The sequence below is a fragment of the Oryctolagus cuniculus genome, chromosome 15 (genome assembly GCF_051225735.1).
Source record: "Oryctolagus cuniculus isolate XC-2025 breed Fujian yellow rabbit chromosome 15, ASM5122573v1, whole genome shotgun sequence".
Lineage (NCBI taxonomy): Eukaryota > Metazoa > Chordata > Mammalia > Lagomorpha > Leporidae > Oryctolagus > Oryctolagus cuniculus.
In genome coordinates this window covers 1,398,023-1,419,771 of record NC_142881.1, presented here as the reverse complement: position 1 = coordinate 1,419,771, position 21,749 = coordinate 1,398,023, and the positions used below count along the sequence as shown (strand labels likewise).

General features: G+C 63.2%; 1 protein-coding gene across 1 annotated transcript in view; it reads right to left on the bottom strand.

The window, feature by feature from the left end:
* Nucleotides 1–21,749, bottom strand: part of TCERG1L (transcription elongation regulator 1 like) — a 160,188-nt gene that overhangs the window by 34,254 nt on the left and 104,185 nt on the right. Inside the window, exons 6-8 of the mRNA XM_070058271.2 lie at nt 18,112–18,200; nt 8,404–8,558; nt 309–378 (exon numbers count right to left, since the gene is read on the bottom strand). Of these exons, the coding sequence (XP_069914372.2) occupies nt 309–378; nt 8,404–8,558; nt 18,112–18,200 (314 nt within the window). The remainder of the gene's footprint in view (nt 1–308; nt 379–8,403; nt 8,559–18,111; nt 18,201–21,749) is intronic.

Below are 21,749 nucleotides of genomic sequence, written 5' to 3'. Positions count from 1 at the left end.
CGGTGCAGCACAGCAGCCACACAGCAGATGGGCCCGCCATGGTCCAGCCATCACCCCGGCTGCCCTCAGACCTCTGCAGCCTCACCCCATGACCCCAGGCAAGGAAGCCAGGGAGCCGGAAGCCCACACCGGACCCGTGGGGCCCCACACTCACCCTCTCTGCTCGTGGCCACCTGCCCATCAGGGCCCCAACCACGCCCACAGGTCTGGTTGTGCAGCCAGAAGCGGAGTGGCCGGGGGATGCGTTTTCTCTCCACCCCCCAGGTTCCCTCAGGGAGCTCCTGTGAGGCACGGACGCGGTCACCTACCGGTTCCTCTTGGTTTTCACATTCTGGCCGTCCCTGCCGTCTTCGGAGCTGGACCCATCGCTGCTATCGGCTGAAAGAAAAGGAACATGATAGCACCAGAGGCGCGTGCACCGCGCCTGGCAAAGCACCGGGCAGCCCCAGCCTGGAGCAGCCTCCACCCCAAATCCGGCTTTGCTGATCTGCAGAGACAGCATCTGAGCCGCTGTCCACTGATGGGGGCTGCAGGCTGGAGGCCAAGGGGGCCATCTACCTGCCCCCTCTGTTCCCCACCTGCCTCCCCCGTTGTGAGTGAGTGGGGACCGGAGCCAGTGCTGTGGGGACAGATGGCCTTCACCACGCCGCCCTGGGTCCCGGGAGCTCACTGGGGCTCTTGCCCCCTCTCACCTGTGCCCAGGGAGCTCACACGGCCTCTCCTGTCGCACCCCAGACCAGCCGCCCGTCTACACCCCCTGTAGCTCTTGGTTCCCGTGCTGTGCCCTGCTGATATGTCCAGAGCGGGATTTTCCAGCCCTGGTTTCTGGAGTGCTGGGATTTTTTTTAGTACTTTGTGTCCACTGGTGTTCCAGGCAGACGTGGGGAAATGAAGGGAGAGCCGAGCTGAGCCGGGTGAGACCGGTCCCCCAGGACCTGCGCCAGGACACACCCAGGGAGGTCAGAGGTGAAACCTGAACCTTCCTGAAGATGTCTCACACGAGATCAGACACTTACACAGCTGTTCTACAAAACAAATGTAAATAATGTTGGTTACCTTTATAATAATAAAATATAATAACGTTGGCTACTTGTTAGTGTTTGAATGTGCTGATTTTGAGTAACCTCAACTGAGGAAGGCCTCCCTAACCAAGACACAAAATCCAGAAGCCATAAAGCAAAATCTCTGCAAATCTGGCCAACTCGGGCTGCAGGACCAGGGGAGGGGACGCCTGCGCCCGAGTGACAGCGCTGACTCAGTGACTGCTCCCGCCTCCAGCTTCCTGCCGACACAGACCCTGGGACCCCGGGACCCTGGGACCCTGGGGTCCTGGGCGCAGCGGTGATGGCCCAGACCGTCAGGGTTCTGCCACCACCTGGGAGACCCGGCCTGGGTGCCCCACTTCGGTTCAGCCCGGCCTCAGCCCTGGCCTGGCCACAGGCATCTGGGCCGTGAACCAGCAGGCGGGAGCTCTCTGCCTCTCAGCGGATGAGTTTTTAAAAACTTAATTCAAAGTGGATTAAAGAACTCAAACTATGAAGCTCTTAGAAGAACACATTAAGGAAATATTCATGACATTGAATTCCACAATTATTTTCTTAGTAAGTTATCAAAAACAGGTCAATTAAAGAAAACAGTTGATGAACTGGACTTACTCAGAATGATAAGCTTCTGGGGCCGGCACTGTGCTAATCCAGTGCCTACATCGCCAGCACCCCATGTGGGCGCCCCTTCGAGTCCCCACTGCCCCACTTCCAGCCCAGCTCCCTGCTGGCACACGGGGGCGGCAGCGGGAGACGGCCCAAGTGTGGGAGACCCAGAAGAAGCTCCTGGCCTCGACCTGGCCCCGCCCTGGCTGTTACAGTCATTCGGGGAGTGAACCAGCAGATGGAAGGTCTCTCTCTGTCTCTCTCTCTGTCTCTGTCTCTCTCTCTCTCTCTCTGTAAGTCTGCCTTTCAAAGAAGTAAATAATTAATTTTTTTAAAAAAGAAAAACTTTTGTGCACCAAAGGAAGGGGACGGAAGATACCTGCAGCCGGCAGATGTGATGAGCCTGCTGTCAGAAGCCACATACAAGGCGCACAAGTCAGCAACACCAAACAGCCAAGGAGGAAAGAGACAGGACGGGCCACACAACGGCCAAACACAGCTCAACACAGCTGCGCATGGGCCTGATGCCCGTGAACAACCAGCAGACCCAGACCACGCAAACACTTCCCGTGCACAGCTGACAGGGATGGAACAGGCGTGGCCACCGTGGAACCCCGGCTGGCCACGCTCACTTAGATTTCCCACAGGAGCCAGCAGCGCTGCCCCGGGTACGTGCCAGAGAGAACTGCAGACAGACATCTGCACGCTCACGTCCACAGTGGCGCCGCTCACAGCAGCCACAAAGGGCAAAGAGCTCAAGTGCCCATCAAGAGAGGAATGAATCTATGATGTGGGACGTGGCTCACCCACAGAAAGGCGTGAGTCTCTCACATGGACCACAATCTGGGCAAACCACGTGAAATGCACCAGACACAAGTCAGAAACATCACAGGACTGCATGTAAGCAAGGCACACAGGACACGCCCAGCCACAGACAGGGCACGCCCAGCCACAGAGACAGGACACACCAGCCACAGACAGGGCACGCCAGCTACAGAGACAGGACACACCAGCCACAGACAGGGCACGCCAGCTACAGACAGGGCACACCCAGCCATGGAGACAGGACACGGCTGGCCACAGAGACAGGGAGCAGAACCTGGGTGCCAGAGCCGGAGGGCACAGGAAACAGGGTTATTATGCGATTGTCACAGAGAAGCTCAGAAACAGCACTGAGAGGCACGCCACATCACGGAGCGCACTTGGTTCCGCGGGACTCAGAAGCGGTTAACACGGCAAACTTCGTGGTGAGGACACTTTACCACCATGAGAAAACAACCAAGAACGATGTATTTCATGGCAAGAAGAAATAACAAACAGGAGCGACACGCGAGTAAGTGGAGCCAAAGGCTGACAGAGCCCACGTAACTGCAGGAGAGACGAGCGGTTCCCAGAACGCAGAGCAAAACACACGCTGAAGACCCCCAGAGTCAGGCCCACGCCACTCAAGTGAAGACGACGACCCCAGGAAAAGGCACAGTGTGAAAACTAAGTCTTGAGGACGCCGGCAGGGTGAGAGGCAGCAGAGTGTGCCAGAGCGCGCGGGCTGCTCAGGGGAGCACACGTGTGCCGAGTGTCTCGCCTGCACCCAGCACCCTGTGTCAGAGCAAACCAGGAAACCACCCATCCGGGCACGGACAGGAGTGCGAGGATGGAGCCAGGATGCGTCCACACATGAGGACATGCAGATGGAAGGCCACCCGTGGTGAATGACGAGCGGGGAGCAGAGGATGCCCACACGCAACACACACACACACACACACACACGTGCATACATGCACATAAGACAGACACACATGATACACATACACACGTGTGTGCACGAGTGTATACACACATGTACACATGCACACAAAATAAACACACATGATACACACGGCGCACACACACATGGACACATATGCACGGTGGTGCCCCCTCCCTTCTGGCCCAGTGGGAGCGCCCTGCCTTGGGAGAACCCCGGCTGCAGTCTGGGCACCCGCCGAGCTCTCTCCGCAGGACCCAGGACACATCGCTTCCTGCCCAGCATCTGCCCACACCCGAGTTCAGGCCTGGACAGTCACGAGGCCCTCGAATCCTCAACACCTGCTCCAGAGGAGCGCCCCTCCCCCACCCTCTCCTTCTTCCTTTGCTGCTACGCCAGGACATGGGCGGTAGCTGCGGTGCCTTAGGCACAGCCACCAGGGCCTCCACCATCTGACAGCACAGCCACCAGGGCCATCACAGTCGGGTGCCCTGCAAGCTCACGGGGGAGCCTCTGGGAAGATGCTGGCCCTTCCCCCGTCTGCACAGTGGTGAGGGCCTAGCACTCTGGCGCTCTGCACCCTGGACCCTGTAAACCATCTCACCTGCTAGGCAGCATGCATGCCCCAGGTCCCGGCACACACACCCCAGGCCCCGGCACGCACACCCCAGGCCCTGGCACACACGCCCCAGGCCCCGGCACGCACACCCCAGGCCCCGGCACGCACACCCCAGGCCCCGGCACGCACACCCCAGGTCGCGGCACGCACACCCCAGCCCCCGGCACACACACCCCAGGCCCCGGCACGCACACCCCAGGTCCCGGCACGCACACCCCAGGCCCCGGCACACACACCCCAGGCCCCGGCACACACACCCCAGGTCCCGGCACGCACACCCCAGGCCCCGGCACACACACCCCAGGTCCCGGCACACACACCCCAGGTCCCGGCACGCACACCCCAGGCCCCGGCACACACACCGCAGGTCCCGGCACACACGCCCCAGGTCCCGGCACACACACCCCAGGCCCCGGCACGCACACCCCAGGTCCCGGCACGCACACCCCAGGCCCCGGCACACACACCCCAGGTCCCGGCACGCACACCCCAGGCCCCGGCACACACACCCCAGGTCCCGGCACGCACACCCCAGGTCCCGGCACGCACACCCCAGGCCCCGGCACACACACCCCAGGTCCCGGCACGCACACCCCAGGCCCCGGCATACACACCCCAGGTCCCGGCACGCACACCCCAGGCCCCAGCACGCACGCCCCAGGCCCTGGCACACACACCCCAGGCCCCGGCACACACACCCCAGGCCCTGGTACGCACGTCTCAAGCCCCAGCACACACACCCCAGGCCTTGGCACACACACCCCAGGCCCTGGCACACACACCCCAGGCCCTGGCACACACACCCCAGGCCCTGGCACGCACACCCCAGGTCCTGGCACACACACCCCAGGTGCACGCCCCAGGCCCTGGCACCCACGCCCCAGGCCCCGGCACGCACACCCCAGGCCCCGGCACCCACACCCCAGGCCCAGGCACGCACGCCCCAGGTCCCGGCACGCACACCCCAGGCCCCAGCACGCACACCCCAGGCCCCGGCACCCACGCCCCAGGCCCCGGCACGCACACCCCAGGCCCCGGCACCCACACCCCAGGCCCAGGCACGCACGCCCCAGGCCCCGGCATGCACACCCCAGGCCCCAGCACGCACGCCCCAGGCCCTGGCATGCACGCCCCAGGCCCTGGCACACACCCCAGGTCCCGGCACGCACGCCCCAGGTCCCGGCACGCACGCCCCAGGCCCCGGCACGCACACCCCAGGCCCCGGTACACACACCCCAGGCCCCGGTACACACACCCCAGGCCCCGGCACACACACCCCAGGCCCTGGCACCCACACCCCAGGCCCCGGCACGCACACCCCAGGTCCCGGCACGCACGCCCCAGGTCCCGGCACGCACGCCCCAGGCCCCAGTATGCACGTCTCAGGTCCCGGCATGCACGCCCCAGGTCCCGGCACACATGCCCCAGGTCCCGGCACACATGCCCCAGGCCCTGGCACACATGCCCCAGGCCCCAGCACGCATGCCCCAGGCCCTGGCACACATACCCCAGGTCCCGGCACGCACACCCCAGGTCCCGGCACGCACACCCCAGGCCCCGGCACACATGCCCCAGGCCCCGGCACACACGCCCCAGGCCCCAGCACGCATGCCCCAGGCCCTGGCACACATACCCCAGGTCCCGGCACGCACACCCCAGGCCCCGGCACGCATGCCCCAGGCCCCGGCCCACATACCCCAGGTCCCGGCATGCACACCCCAGGCCCCGGCACGCACACCCCAGGCCCTGGCACACACGCCCCAGGCCCCGGCACACACATGCCGGCGAGCCACATGCCTCCCCACCCACGAACACCACAGGTGACTCCTTTCCCGGCCACTCCAGCACACACGGGACTGGAGAGACGTTCACCGTGCCATGTGCTATGGAATTTGCTCTCCATTTTCCTCTCCAAAGTCATGAGCAGCCCCCAGAATGCCTCAGTGTTCCGTGTCGGACCAGAAAAGAGCAGTTACATATTCAAATCTGAATAAAATGTGAAAAACAAAGCCGTGCATCCGGAGCAAGCACCCCCGAGCCCACGAGAATGACGAGAGCCAGAGCCTCTGACGGCTGCGATGAACGACCAGCCCAGGAATGCCACCAGCTGCCCGGGGCTGAGCCCGGCCCCCCTGGCCCCTCATCATTAGTTACCGCTGCAGACGGACCTCCCGTCCTAGTGGCTCTGCTGCAAAGCCCCCTGCGAGGATCCTAGGAAACTGGAAGTTGTGCTCTCCAGCGTCAGTGGGAGCCTGGCAGCCAGAGTGGACAGCTGAGGTCATTTGCATACCCTCCAGGTTCAGGTTTAGGACACAAGACCACAGCTGGTTTAAGACGGCGTCTTCCCTCCTGATACTACACAGGGTGGGGATGTCCTGTGCCTCCGTGTGAGTCTGCAATTTTGCAATCACGCATCCATCGAGAGCAGGTGGGCTCACCAACACCTGTGACATGCCACGTGTCATGATTGAGGCTGTGACGTACCATGTGTGACTGTGGCTATGACGCACCATGTGTGATGAATGAGGCTCTGACACCACGTGTGGCTGTGATGCACCACATGTGGCTGTGACACGCATGTGTGGCTGTGGCTGTGACGTACCACGTGTGGCTGTGACACACATGTGTGGCTATGGCTGTGACGTACCGCGTGTGGCTGTGACACGCATGTGTGGCTATGGCTGTGACACACCGTGTGTGGCTGTGGCGTACCACGTGTGGCTGTGGCGCACTACGTGTGGCTGTGGCTGTGACGCACCACGTCTAAATGCCTTGGGTGTCTCCAGCTGGGTGTGTGAGCTGAAGCCTGCACTCTCGACCTTCCCACGCAGGAAACGAGACTCTCACCCGAGGGAGAAGCGGAGCATTGGCCCAGGGATCCCTGGGTGACCCAGGTCCCGGGCCTGGCAGAGCAGCTGGCCGTGTGGGGTCTGTGGACCCTCCTGCTTCTCAGGCCTGCGTTAGTGCAGACAGGAGCAGCAGGGAGCAACCGTGCTCACGCACAGCGTCCTCACGCACAGCGATCCCCCAGGGGTGACGCAACCGCCGCCGGCAGGCAGGAGGCAGAAGGAGGAGCCACACCTGCTGCACCATTGTCCCCCCCAGCACCAGGCCAACAAAAGCACTGGGCAGGGAACGTGCACCGCGGGCTCCTCCTGACCCCTAAACCCGGCCCCGCCCCACAGCCGGGCTCCGTTTGTAGCTGCCCCGAGCACCTGCCTTCCCAACCCCGAGGACGCACGCTCTCTGGAGAATGCTCCCATTAGCCTAAGTGAAATAAACATATTAAACTTGTCACTTCTCACCCTTAAAAGACTAATGCCACTGTTAGTTCTAGCGTTCCGTGTCTCTCGGCACCATTAAAAACAGGGAGAAAGGTTGATGACGCCCCCTCCTCCGGCTCCCATCACACGGTTCCGCTTCCACGGGGTGTGGGCTGACAGCGTGTGGCGTGATGTGGAGTCAAAATGTCATCCCAGGCCTTGAGAGTGTCCCCGGAAACAAAGAGCCCCTTCACGGGAAATGCACCCCCTCTCCGCCGGCACCGCCTGCTCCCAGGCCCCCAGCATGGTCAAGGCTGTTTTAATTTATGAGCTCGGGGAGCGGAGCCATCCCAACACAGCCGCTCATAAAAAATGGTTCATCTGTAACCGGAAAGGGTCTCCTCTCCAGCACATGGCCCTGTCTCTGCAGGCACGCGGCCCTGTCTCTGCTGGCACGCGGCCCTGTCTCTGCAGGCACGCGGCCCTGTCTCTGCCAGCATGCGGCCCTGTCTCTGCCAGCACGTGGGCCCTGTCTCTGCAGGCACACGGGCCTGTCTCTGCAGGCATGCGGCCCTGTCTCTGCAGGCACATGGCCCTGTCTCTGCAGGCACGCGGCCCTGTCTCTGCAGGCACGCGGCCCTGTCTCTGCCAGCATGCGGCCCTGTCTCTGCCAGCACGTGGGCCCTGTCTGAAGCAAGGCCGTCATGGACGCTGTCAGAACCACGTCCTGGGCACCAAGCACCCGGTCGTCAGCAGCTGAAACAAGCAAGCAGCCCTCGTGTTCAGCCACGCCTGGGTCCCGGCACAGCGTGCTGGTGCACTCTAACATGTGCACAGCGGTCTCTCGGGTGGAGACCCCAAGACACTTGCAAGGGAAGTAAACCACAAGCTGACGCAATGACCTCACTTGACCCAAACCAAAAGCCAGAGCCGACCTGGGGAGGACCTGGGGTTGCTGCAGGAAGCGTGCCCCCTGCACTCCCTGACCGCTGCGGACAGGAGCCCGGCAGTCAGCCCCCTGCACGGCCAGGGCGAGGCCCTGCACCCCTGCCCATTACACCTGCACACGCGCACTGTGCTGCACCACAGACCCCACCCACAGACCAGGCTGCAGCCGGCACAGCATACCTGCTGACGCCTCCAGCTTGCGCTTGTGGGGCGGGTCCTCAAGGATCCTATTGAGGTCCCCGCGGTCCCTCAGGTCCACGGGCTTCTCCCAGACGGACAGCTGCATGGTGGGGTTGAAGAAGAACACTCGGTCGTCGCCCGTCCAGACCACACACCTATTGGGATCGGAAACCTCAGCTCAGTGACGCGCACAGGCACTGAGTGGAAAAGCCGTCGCAGGCGCCCTGGCCGGCGTACTCGGGTCTGGAGCCGCCAGGGGAGCTGATTTCCTATGCTCTGCTGGGGTTCCGGCCTCACGCCCGGGGCGCCCCTTCCCCAGCACGGCAGGTGCTGAGCCCCAGGAAACCTGCGCTTGCCAGAGGCTCCGGCGTCTTCCCCACTGACCCTGGGCTCTGCCAGGGCAGCGCGGCACCTGGGGGCGGGTTTATCCGGCCAGACCGCAGATCCTGCATCAGCCTCTGTTGTGGACATGGCAGGTTGCAGGGTGGGCCCCGCACCGCTGCCACTCCATTTCCAAAGCCGGGGCAGAGTGGAGCTGTCCAGGCCCTCACAGGGGACTTCATTACCCAGGAGAGTTTGGGTGACAGCAAGGAGCACCCCTACATCCAGATTACAACAGAGCCCCAGTCTCATGCCCAGGGAGTGGTGGGAGATGCGTGGAACTGAACCACAGAGCTGCAGGCAGGTAAGCAAATGTGGCTCCCCAGGGAAATCTGCCATCCTCTAGTTACGGTTGGTTTCAACTGGATGGAGCCAGCTGTAACATGCAAAATTAATTTTATGTATCACTTTACGCCCATTTCCAGTAATGTGGCTCCCGTCCTTAATCGCGCAATGACTTCTGGACAGCAGCCAGCCTCCTCTTCCCTCCCCTGGCCGGCATCCCAGAGGGGTCATCAGTGCCCCGGGGTGGTGCATCCTCGCGGGCAGCCGGGAGCAGCAAATCCCGTTCAACCATGTGAGCACTGGGAGCTGCTTCGCTCTCCAAGAGGGTTCTCCCAATCGCCCTTCAGACAGCAACACCAGCCTCTTACACCGGGCGGGCGAGAGGCTTGAAGCTCCACTCCCTGGGCCTGGCCTCCCACCACCGCCAGCTCCCACATGGACACCCGTCCTCACACCCACACACGCCGGCACACCCGTCCTCACACCCACACAGACACTGACACACTGTCTGCACACCCACACATGCTGGCACACCCATCCTCATACCCACACACGCCGGCACGCCTGTACTCACACCCACACACATTGGCACACCCGTCCTCACATCCACACACACCGGCACGCCCGTCCTCACACCCATACACACCGGCATGCCCGTCCTCACACCCACAGACACTGACACACTGTCTGCACACCCACACATGCTGGCACACCTGTCCTCACACCCACACACGCCGGCACATCCGTCCTCATACCCACACACACCGGCACGCCCGTCCTCACACCCACACAGACACTGGCAGTGTCTGCACACCCACACACGCCGGCACGCCTGTCCTCACACCCACAGACACCGGCACACCCGTCCTCACACCCACACACGCCAGCACGCCCGTCCTCACACCCACACACACCGGCACACCAGTCCTCACACCCACACAGACACTGGCACAGTGTCTGCACACCCACACACGCCGGCACACCTGTCCTAATACCCACACACACCGGCACTCCCGTCCTCACACCCACACACTGACACACTGTCTGCACACCCACACATGCTGGCACGCCTGTCCTCACACCCACACACGCCAGCATACCCTCCTTGTACCCACACAGACACCGGCACCCCCTCCCCTTCCCAGGGCTCCTCTCTGCTGGATGGAGCCTGGCACTCGCTGGGCCCCTCCACCAGGCCCTGGGCCCCCTGGCTCTGACAGGGGCAGGTGGAGGGTGCGGGGCCTCTCCACACGGAGGAGACAGCAGGAAGTACCTGGCTGTTCTCCAGCCCAAGGCCAACTCTGCAGCCCCTCTCCACACCACCCCTGCCATTCTAGGAAGAACGCATAGACAGCATCAATATCTGCCTTAGGCTCGAGAGAAGAAAAGCCCAGCCACCGAAAAGCATAGCCCCCCTGGCTCCCAGCCAGGCTCCCGCCCCGTGTGCACCCAGCACCCAGCCAGGCTCCCGCCCCGTGCGTACCCAGCACCCAGTCAGGCTCCCGCCCCGTGTGTACCCAGCACCCAGCCAGGCTCCCGCCCCGTGCGTACCCAGCACCCAGTCAGGCTCCCGCCCCGTGTGTACCCAGCACCCAGCCAGGCTCCCGCCCCGTGTGCACCCAGCACCCAGTCAGGCTCCCGCCCCATGCGTACCCAGCACCCAGTCAGGCTCCCGCCCCGTGCGCACCCAGCACCCTGGCCTCAGGACACGGCAGGGAGCCTCGGTTCTCTGCTCCTGACGCAGAGGAGGGTGCTGTGGTCTACCCCCATGAAAAGCGCTGGTCCCCACCGCCTGCTCTGCTGTGTCCTGAGGGCAAACGGCTCCAGCTTCTTCCTTCTGAGACAAGAAACCATGCAGGCAGTGCCTGCCGGAGAGACCGAGAGAGACACGGAGGTGGACGGGAGTCTCCCGCGCCCAGCGTTCTCTGCAGCCGAGCCGGGCAGGGGCTGAGGACTGCCCAGACCCGGCCTGGCTGTCCCGGCTCCCGGGATCCTCAGGAGGCATCTGCCGAAGCTCCAAAGGTTTTGCCATCCAGTGTTGGTTCTCCTGTCCTCGTGGTCAAGCGAGAAGCAGCACACGCCCCACCAGTGAGCAGCAGGAGCTGGAAGGCTGGCTCAGAGCCCGGCGACCACGTGTCCAGCCCTGGAGTGTGGACCGGAACCCACCCGCGGGACTCCTCCCCAAGTGCCCCCGCAGCTCCTCCCCATCCCGCCCCGCCCCGCCCCGGCTGCCTCACACTCCAGGCTCGGCTCTCACCACCCTGCGATGGGCAGAATCCCCTCCCGGCCCATGCAGCTGCGGGGCGACTGGACCCATGGAGGCCACGGCCGTCTCGGTCTTCCCACGAGGTAGCCTGGGGATGAGCAGGGTGGACGCGGCTCCTGCCCCCTGAGCACTGCGCCCAGGGCCTTGTAAGTGGGTGCAGGGGGCGGCTTCTCCCCTCAGCCTCCTCCACGCCGTCAGGATCCATGTGACACTCTGTGCAGCATCCGACAGCTCCCAGGCCCCTCCCCTGACATAATCAAGGACCAGGATGCAGGGGCGGGGCGGGGGAGGCGACATTTGTGTACGGAGGAAGAGCAGCGCCTCTCTCCAAGGTGGGCGGCCGCCATCACACAGCGAGAGTCACATGTGAAAGATGGATGCTGTGGCCGCGGCCCGGCCTGGCCTCTCTGGGTGGCCATAACTTCCAACTACTGCTCTGTGCCAACGGCAGCCGGGAGCGCTCCTGCACAAGGTCTTTTGCCCATCTTCGCCAAGATCATGCACGAATATTCATTCTCTTACAACAAAACATGTTCAGGACTTACATTTTTTAAAAATCCAGAGGAACTGTTGTGAAATTATCACACCCCCGAGTCAGTTCTTATTCACAGCGGCTGGCGCGGTGACTCAGCAGGTTCAAACAGCGGCTGGCGCGGTGACTCAGCAGGTTTGAGTGCCCCCTGCAATGCTGGCATCCTACATGGGCGCCAGTTCCAGTCTCAGCTGCTCCATTTCCAGTCCAGCTCCCTGCTAAGGGTCTGGGAAAGCAGTGGAGGATGGCCCAAGTCCTTGGGCGCTCGTGCCCATGTGGGAGACCTGGAAGAAGCTCTGGGCTCCTGGCTTCGGCCTGGCACAGCCCCTGCTGTTGCAGCCATTTGGGGAGTGAACCATCAGGTAGAAGATTTCTCTCTCAGTCTCTCTCTCTCAGTTTCTCTCTCTCTCTCTCTCTCTAACTCTGCCTTTGAAATAAACACTTCTTTAAAACATAATTATTAATAAAACATCATGATAAATGCAACACGTCAGAATTAGAAACAAATTATTAACATAAAAGCAGGGGCCTGAGGAAGGGGTCTGGGATGTTACGATGCAGATCAGCGGCTCATGGCACCATCAGCGCACGGCGTCTGCAGCGGTTGTGCCAAAGCCTCTTCCGTCCTCAGCGTCCAGAGTCTGCCCCCAGCCCCGCCGGCTCCTCCTTGGCAGAGACGCACGGCTGGCCCCGGGCTGCGTGGTGGGAAAGGTGTCACTCACATCTCAGGGTGCACGTGGCCACCTCTCTCCTGCATTTTCAGTACCTTCGCTTCTTAGGATGGAGATGAGTCCCCTCGGGAAGTGCCCACCTCTGACGGATGCCGGGGGCCCTCCACAAGCCGGGAGTGCACTGTGGGGGCCCCGCCAACCACGTGGAGAAGGACCAGGGCCCCGCGCTCCTGGGCCGGGGGCATCAGCTGTTGTGTGTGGTTCCGGGTGTTCTGAATGGGACGGGCTCAGTGTGCACTTGTCCAGCTCACTGCTAATCTTCTGTAAATCCTTCGTCTTTCAAATGGTTTTAAGATGCTAATTGATCCTTGGCATTGACATTCTTTGTCATGTGAGCCAAAAGCTCCTGGATTTCACACTTTGTTGGGCAATCATCTTTGAATTTCCCCGCGGCCATCAACAACCCCAACACAACATGCAGTCACTTCCCAACGAGAGAAATCCTTCAAAGTTACCATTTGGGCTGAAAGCCAAATCATAAAACAGAGGAGGGAACAGAAACTCTTCAAGCAACAAAACCCACAGCGTTCCCGTCTGAGCGCAGCCCGGACGTCTCGAGCTGGGCCCTCCGTTCAGAGCAGGGCAGGTGGCCACAGAGCTGACCCAGGCCTCCTCGTCCCCTCCCGCCGTGACCGGCCCACCGCGGTGACGGGGCCCTGGAACAACCACAGCCCAGGCCCGGCCACCTCCGCGCGGCTGCACACGGGGGCCCCACTCTTCCTGGAGGGGAGCCGTCGGCTCTGCCTCCCCCGCCGTCGGCTCTGCCTCCCCAGCTTCCCCCAAGGAGGCTGTCAGAGGTGAGGACGGGTGCTCCCCAGCGCGCTGTCAGCCCCCAGCCCGGGTGCCCTGCAGGGAACAGGGGGAGCCTCAGCCCCCGCCCCCCGCCACCGGCCCAGTCACTGTCACGTGGGTTCCTGCAGCAGCCCGGCACTGGCACCTTCCTCCAACCCCCAGGTGAGCCGTGCGGCTCCTCCCTACTGGGGCTCCTGCCGCCTGGCCTCGGCTGCCGTGCACAGAACCAAGGAAAACAGAAGCGAGAGCGCGAGTGCTGGGTTTGCCTCTCCCTCTGATTCCACATCGCCAGGCTCCACCAGGTGCAGCTCCCAGACCGCCGGTCATCTCCTGGCCAGGCCCAGCCACGCGGAGTCCTCCAGGGCCAGGCTTGCGGGGGAGCGTGGGCCTGAGGTGGCGGTCTCGCACTCGGCACCACACACGCTCTCCTCCAGGACCAGGTCTGATCTGACAACCCGGAGCCTCCGCCTGGCCTTGCCGAGAGAGGCCTGGGGCTTGGCCGGCCAGTGGATGCTGGGGAGGACACCCCACAGGGAGAGCAGCAAGAATGGGGTCCCTGGGGCGTGGGCAGAGGGCCCTGGGGCCTGGCTGTGAGGAGTGACTCAGCCCAGAGCTGTCCCAGAGGCACGGCCCACCCGTCTGCTCACCGCCTGTCTGCTCACTGCCAGCTCCTCCGGTCACTCCCTGCCCCCTACCTGGTCACTGCCAGCCAGGGGGCCCTGGCACACCCTGAGCTCACCTGCCAGAGTCCATGCACACCCCCTCCCACACCAACCTGCTTTGGAGGGGTCCCAAGCACAGGACGGCTCCCTGCAAGCCCACGGCCATCTCTCCTGAGCCTCAGGGCCTGAGCAGTGGGGAGGGACCGTGCCAGACAGGCCAACAGCGCCGTGCCCGCCTGCCTGGAGCCTTCCAGAGCTGCCGGTCTGGCCTCTTGTCCTGAGACAACAGCCGAAGAGCTCCCCCAGGGTGGGGGCAAAGGGCTGCTGCCCCCGTTGCTGGAGCCGACACCAGGCCGGCCCCAGTTCCACCTGCCTCATCGGTCCTCCTGGCTCTGCCCAGGGCCCTGCTCATTCCTTCCGGCTCTTACCGGTCCAGCAAAGGTGCCTGTTAGAAGCTGCAAGGTAGCCACTGCCCTGTAATTGTCTCCACCTGGGCAGCGGCGCCCTTCCCGAGCCATGGGTGGTTTTAAGTGGGAGGGGGAGAGGAGACGGCCGGTGGTGCCACATGCCCGCCCCCAGACCTGCCTCCCCAGGGTCTCCCTGCGCCGCGGGTGCCTGGCCAGAGGCTGCCTGCCCGCACGCCCCCGAGGACGGGGCAGAGCGGATGATGCGGGGAACGAGTGGCAGGCTGCAGGGTTGGGGAAGTGTGGCGTCCCTGAGGTCACCACGCGTGATGCTGAGACTAATGAGGGTGTCACACCTCAATGCACACGACCTCCCTCCTCACCCAGAGCGCCGACAGCAGGCACAGGTGCAGGCGCAGCCGCCCCTCGCCCTCCAGGGGCCACACAAGCCCCTGCTTGGGGCAGCTGGGGTCCTGTGACCCTCACAGCCTCGGTCTCAGGCCTCCCAACACAGCCGCAGACTCCTGTTCATAGGCACAGCGGAAGGACCAGGGCGGTGCCAGCAGAGGCCTGGTGCCTGGTGACCCCAGCAGTCAGGCCCCGTTCCGATCCCTACAGAGCCCCCCATGGAGAGGGGCTCCTCCGTCCACCTGCGGTAGCCCTGGCTGGGCCCTGCTGGGGGCCTCCAGCTCCCCAAGGCGCTCCCGAGTCAGACAGAAAGGGCCAGGAGCCGGCACCCCACCAGCGCCAGTCCACGTGACGACCAGGACAGCGGCACATCCGGGGGCTCCTCGGCTGCTCCTCCCCTCTCCGCCCAGGCCCAAACTCCACCAGCCGTCTTCCTGGCCGCCCCCCACACCCTGCCCACCAGTGCCAGCCGTCCTCCTGGCCGCCCCCCCACACCCTGCCCACCAGTGCCAGCCATCCTCCTGGCCGCCCCCACACCCTGCCCGCCAGCAGTGGTAGTAAGAGGGCTCCGTCACCCCACCCTCCAAACACAGCTGCCACTCACAGTCCTCTCTGGGCTCCTGGGCTGGGCTCTTCCATCCCAGCTGCTCCACGCCCCACCCTCCCTGCCCCGCACCCGCGGCCACAGGGCTGAGGTCCTCGGCACTGAAATCCGGTGGCGGTCAAGAGGCCACTTCAGCCGGGTGACAGGGGCTCGACCTCGCCGGGTGACAGGGGCTCGACCTCACCATGTGACAGGGGCTGAACCTCGCCGGGTGACAGGGGCTCCACCTCGCCGGGTGACAGGGGCTCGACCTCACCATGTGACAGGGGCTGAACCTCGCCGGGTGACAGGGGCTCCACCTCGCCGGGTGACAGGGGCTTGACCTCGCCGGGTGACAGGGGCTCGACCTCGCAGAGTGACAGCGGCTCGACCTCGCCAGGTGACAGGGGCTCAACCTCGCGGGGTGGCAGGGGCTCAACCTCGCCATGTGACAGGGGCTCAACCTCGCGGGGTGACAGGGGCTCGACCTCGCGGGGTGACAGGGGCTCGACCTCACAGGGTGACAGGGGCTCGACCTCACCGGGTGACAGCGGCTCGACCTCGCCGGGTGACAGGGGCTTGACCTCGCGGGGTGACAGGGGCTCGACCTCGCCGGGTGACAGGGGCTTGACCTCGTGGGGTGACAGGGGCTTGCGCACTGGCTTATCTCTCACAGGCAAAGGCCCAGAACCGGTGTGGCCCCGGGCCCCTGTCAGCATTCTGTGTCACACACATTCCTGGGGAAGCCAAGCCACAGCTCTCCCAGTCAGAAGGCTCCACGGGGTTCCTGGTGGCTCAAGCGCCTGGGCCCCTGCCACCCCCACGGAGAACCAGACTGAGCTCCTGGCTGCTGGCCCTGGCCTGGCCCAGTCCCAGATGTTGTGAGCATTTGGGGAGTGAGCAGTGGATGGGAGTTCCCTGCCCCTCTCTCTCTCTCAAAAATATAAATTAATTACTTAAAAAATTAAATCTATCACAGCATAGCTGGTAAAGCCCCTGCCTGCGACACCAGCATCCATATAGATGCCAGTTTGCGTCCCGGCTGCTCCACTTCCCATCCAGCTCCCTGCTGTGGCCTGGGAAAGCAGTGGAAGATGGACCAAGTGCTTGGGCCCCTGCACCTGCGTAGGAGACCTGGAAGAAGCTCCTGGCTCCTGGCTTTGGATCAGCTGAGCTCTGACCATTGTGGCCATCTGGGGAGCGAACCAGTGGATGGAAGACCTCTCTGTCACACTTCCAAAATAAAGTAATAAATCTTTTAAAAAAAAATGAAAAAAACTATTACAAATAAAATAGGTTTGGCCACAGAAGCTCCTAGAACCGGGTGGGGGGAAGGGGGGTCATGTCCTTTGTTACTCCTAAGGGCCCTGGCGCCCACCTGGGTGTCACTAGGGCTGTGACCCCGGGGCTTCCGGTCAGGTCCAGGAGTGCAGCCAGGACATCGGACATTGGCAGGTGGGGACTATCAGCCCAGACGTGATCAATCAATCACTTGGCAACGACTTTGCCAACAAAGCCTGAGCACTGGAAACCCAGGTGGCCTGGAGGAGTGAGGCCAGGTGGCCCGGAGGGGTGAGGCCAGGTGGCCCCGGGCAGTGCACTCAGGTCCTGGCCGGGCCAGGGGCTCGGCACCCCGCCCCAGCTGCACTGCTCAGTGGGCGGCTCTCAGCTCATCCCTGACCTTGAAGCCGCAGGGCCAGGAAAGCCCTTTCCTGAGCTCTGAGTCGCTCTGGGAGCCATCACCACCGCCGTGGAGGTCCAGGGTCGCCTCGCCTGTGCTCAGCTGGGCAGAAGGGCAGGAGGCCGAGGACCCCGCTGGCCGCTAGCACCCCCAGTGGCGGTGGTCTTAGGGGCTGAGCCCTGCCCGCGGGTTCTGAGGCACTCCGAAGTGCAGCCAGGTGGCAGGGGGCACTGCACCGAGCCCCACAACGCAGACGCGCAGGGCAGAGAGCTGGTGTAGGGAGGGCAGCACCCCACGGCGGGCCAGCGGCACAAGGAAGGGACTGGGCCTCTCGGGCTGGGCGTGGGTTCACCCCACCGAGGAGGCCACCAGGCAGGGCCCGGCCCCTGGGGCGCCCTCACTCACTGCGCAGGGTGCGGCGAGGCGCCAGCACAGGACACAGCAGCGCGTGCAGGAGCCGCCCCCCCAGCCGCACGCCACACTCAGAGCTCCGGGTTCTGCGAAGCAGTTTTACTATAACCACCTTTTATTCTGCTTCCAAAGACTCCATTATTAAAGGGCATTTTTGAAAACCAGAGCCTGGCTCCCTGGTGGGGGCACTCCTGAGCTCGGCAAACTGAAGCTCGGAACCCTCGCGGGCGGCCACGGAGAGCCGGGCGCGCTGCAACTGACAGCCACTCGGCCTGGCGTCTGCCGGCAGCAGCGGCGAGAAAACCCTTTGAAGCGTGAGGCACGCGAGGCGTGGGCACTCGCTGGGCCCTGCCGTGGCTGCCGGGGAGCAGGACTGGAACCTCACTCCATCGTCAGAGCAGGACACCCATCACCTGGGAAGCCTCTTCCCTCCGCAGGAAGTGACCCAGGGTGCAGCTCCCCTGCCGGGAGGGAGGCACAGAGCCACTTCTCAAGCAGCGCGGGCAGGGACCTGCATTTCCCTCTGGGGGCCTCGGGCAAGCACGGGGCCAAGGCACACTCAGGCTTCTTACCAGGGGGAGCCGGGCACCGGGGTGGAGGCCACAGGTCTGGTGCCTCTCGCCGTGCTGTCCTCTCCTTGCACCAGGATGGAAGGAGGCCCCTGAGAGAGAGAGAGAGAGAGAGAGACAGAGACAGAGACAGAGAGAGAGAGACAGAGAGACAGAGACAGAGAGAGAGAGAGAGAGAGGCCGCTGTTAAACACTTGTCAATGACGGGCGACCCAGCGAAGACCCAGGAAAGCCCCTGCACACAGCCCTGGCTGGGGTCCAGAGGTGAACGCAGTGGGGTCTTCTCTGTGACAATTCAGGGTGACGGGCGCCTTGCCCCGCGTCACTCGGCTGCATTCCGCGTCCCCAGCCCGCCCGCCCGACCCCACTGCTCTGCTGCTCTTGCGTTCACCTCTGGACAAGGGCGGAGCCAGCGGCCAGGGCCCCCCTGCCATCAGAACACCACGTCCAGGGGCAGGGGCCCTCGAAGCGCAGCCAGCCTGGCACGTCCAGCTCCCCTCGGGGCAGGGGAGAGTGAGCAGGAACCAAGGGCTGGGCCCGCAGGAGGCCACCCCTCCCCCGGCCTGAGCTGGGGCTGAATTCTGTCCTGATGGCGGGTTCCTGGAAGGCAGAACCTGGACGTGACAGCTCCTACAGGAAAATGGGGACTCTCCCCTGTAATTGGAAACCAAACAAAGGTTGTGTCATTGCTCTGCGCTGGAGAGGAGCGGCCATCTGAGGTTAGCACTGGGAACAGCCCAGGGCCCCAGGGCCTGCACCCGCTGATGGACAACAGGCAGGGCCCGCCGTCCGGTCACGGGCAGACAGCGTCCGACTTGTGCAGTGGAGCCCCAGGCAGCACGGCCTCGGCGCAGCCATCCGGCAGACAGCACGGGAGTCCCGGCATGAGGAACGCCGACCGCTGCTGCCCGCTGCCCACGGTTCGACAGCAAACTCGGAACAACGCGATGAGCATGACGCTCTCTTTCGGAGAATCAGGAGAGACTGCAAGACAGCAACGCACTGTCCGAAGCAGCAGCTCCGCTCTGCACTGAGACCATCAGTGAAAAACCGGTCATCCTGACCCTTTACAACGTCATCCACACCTGTGTTTAGGAGACAGCGTTGGGGAGAAGATGCCTCACCACCTGACCAACCACAGCCAAATGAGTCCTTCCGGAGGCCAGGCTACCCTAGAAATGTGGTGTCCAGTGCTCCAGGGCCCAGCCCACCTGTCCATGGGCCCGCACCTGCTACCATCGCCTGACCCACTTCTCAGACAGGGCGGCTAGGAGGACGGGGATCCCGCAGCCCAGCACCACTTCTCAGACAGGGCGGCTAGGAGTACGGGGGATCCAGCAGCCCAGCAGCCTGCATCCGAGGAACAGGTGCAGGAACCCACGCGTCTCTGAGGGACAAGAGGGAGACAAACCCCAAACAAGCCCCTCTGCCCGACGGGGCCTGGGGGTTCTGCAGACACAGGAAGCGGCCCCTCCTGGACCACGTGCTCCAGACTGGACGGCGGTGCTGGGCCCACACCACGAGGGCCTGGGAGCGGAGCCTTCCCCGGGAAAGTCCCCACCCGGCCCTGGCACAGGCAAGGCTGCAAAGGCGTGGCTCAAACACCACAGGGGCTCCAGGAACCTGCCGAGCACTGGCTCCTGCACCCGCTGGCGTCTGCCCCGGCCCCCTCACCCCGACAGATAAGCACCCTGAACAGGGACGGGGTTCAAACAACTGCCCTTGCATTTCAGAACTGAAGAACCACATCTTCAAAAAGAATTTTCTGGTAGTAGAAAACATCTTTGATTTCCCTGAGAAAATGAGGTCAGGATAAATGATTAGCATCACAGGGAGGACTCAGAAACGCTTGGCACAAAAAATGTGCACAGAAACCGAGTTTATGTTACCACACCAGGCAGAACGCTGGGGGGACCTCGGCAATGACGCTCACTGAGCGACAGGAACACAACAAGGAGCCTTCGACTGGCGGGCGACACGAGCTATGGTCTGGGTGAGGGGCAGGTGTGGTCTGTGAGAGGGTGGGGTGGGTGGTCCAGGTGAGGGGCAGGTGTGGTCTGTGGGGGAGGGGGTGTGTGGTCCAGGTGAGGGGCAGGTGTGGTCTGTGGGGGATGGGGTGTGTGGTCCAGGTGAGGGGCAGGTGTGGTCTGTGGGGGAGGGGTGTGTGGTCCAGGTGAGGGGCAGGTGTGGTCTGTGGGGGAGGGGGTGGGTGGTCCAGGTGAGGGGCAGGTGTGGTCTGTGGGGGAGGGTGTGGGTGGTCCAGGTGAGGGGCAGGTGTGGTCTGTGGGGGATGGGGTGTGTGGTCCAGGTGAGGGGCAGGTGTGGTCCATGAGGGGATGGGGTGGGTGGTCCAGGTGAGGGGCAGGTGTGGTCTGTGGGGGAGGGGTGGGTGGTCCAGGTGAGGGGCAGGTGTGGTCTGTGGGGGAGGGGTGGGTGGTCCAGGTGAGGGGCAGGTGTGGTCTGTGGGGGGACCACTCTGGAATCTTGGGCATGCAGCTTCCCCACGCCGACCACCTGGCTGTCTGCAGGAGTCATACGTAGGCTGTGGTTTCCTGCTGGTGATGAAAATGGCTAAGCAGGCCCGGTGCTGTGGCGCAATGGTCAACACCCTGGTCTGAGTGCCGGCATCCATATGGGCAGCAGTTTGAGACCTGGCTGCCCCTCTTCCAGTCCAGCTCTCTGCTGTGGCCTGGGAAAGCAGTGGAGAATGGCCAAGTGCTTGGGCCCCTGCACCCACATGGGAGACCTGGAGAAGCTCCTGGCTCCTGGCTTCGGATCAGCGCAGCTCCAGCCATTGTGGCCAATGGAGTGAACCATTGGATGGAAGACTTCTCTCTCTCTCTCTCTCTCTCTCTCTGCCTCTCCTCTCTCTCTTCTTCACCTCTCTCTGCATATCTCTGACTTTCAAACAAATAAATCTTTAACAAAGAAAGAAAGAAAATGGCTAACCAGGGCATGAGACCCCTGGTGCTGAAGTCCTGAAGCTGAGTGAGGCCTGAAGAGCCCCGCGGCCCTGGGACAGCTGTCCTGCAGTTCCGGCACAGGCGTCCATCTTTATGGGAAAACCATGCGTCCAGGCAGAAGATGTCTCCGCGCTAGCGTTTGGGTCGCCGCTCACGTCACAGCAGCTCTGACTGTGGGGACAACGGTGCCTGCCTATGGGGACCCTGTCCCCAGAGAACACTAGGAGGGGGGACAGAGCACTCACAGGGACAGTGGCAGGGACAGGGACAGCGGCACAGAGATGGGGACAGCAGCAGGACGGGGACAGTGACAGAGACGGGGACAGTGACAGAGACGGGGACAGCAACAGAGGGCGGGACAGTGACAGAGATGGGGACAGTGACAGAGAGAGGGACAGTGACAGAGATGGGGACAGTGACAGAGAGAGGGACAGTGACAGAGATGGGGACAGTGACAGAGAGAGGGACAGTGACAGAGATGGGGACAGTGGCAGAGACAGGGACAGCGGCAGAGACAGGGACAGTGGCAGAGAGAAGGACAGCGGCAGAGGATTGGAAGGGCCACCAGCGCCGAGTTGGCCCAGAGCCCCAGCCGATCTGACAGACGAGAGCTGACAAAATGTGATTCGTGATTTTCAAACGTGGCAGGAAACGGAAGGCCTTGGGCTGTTCCCAGCA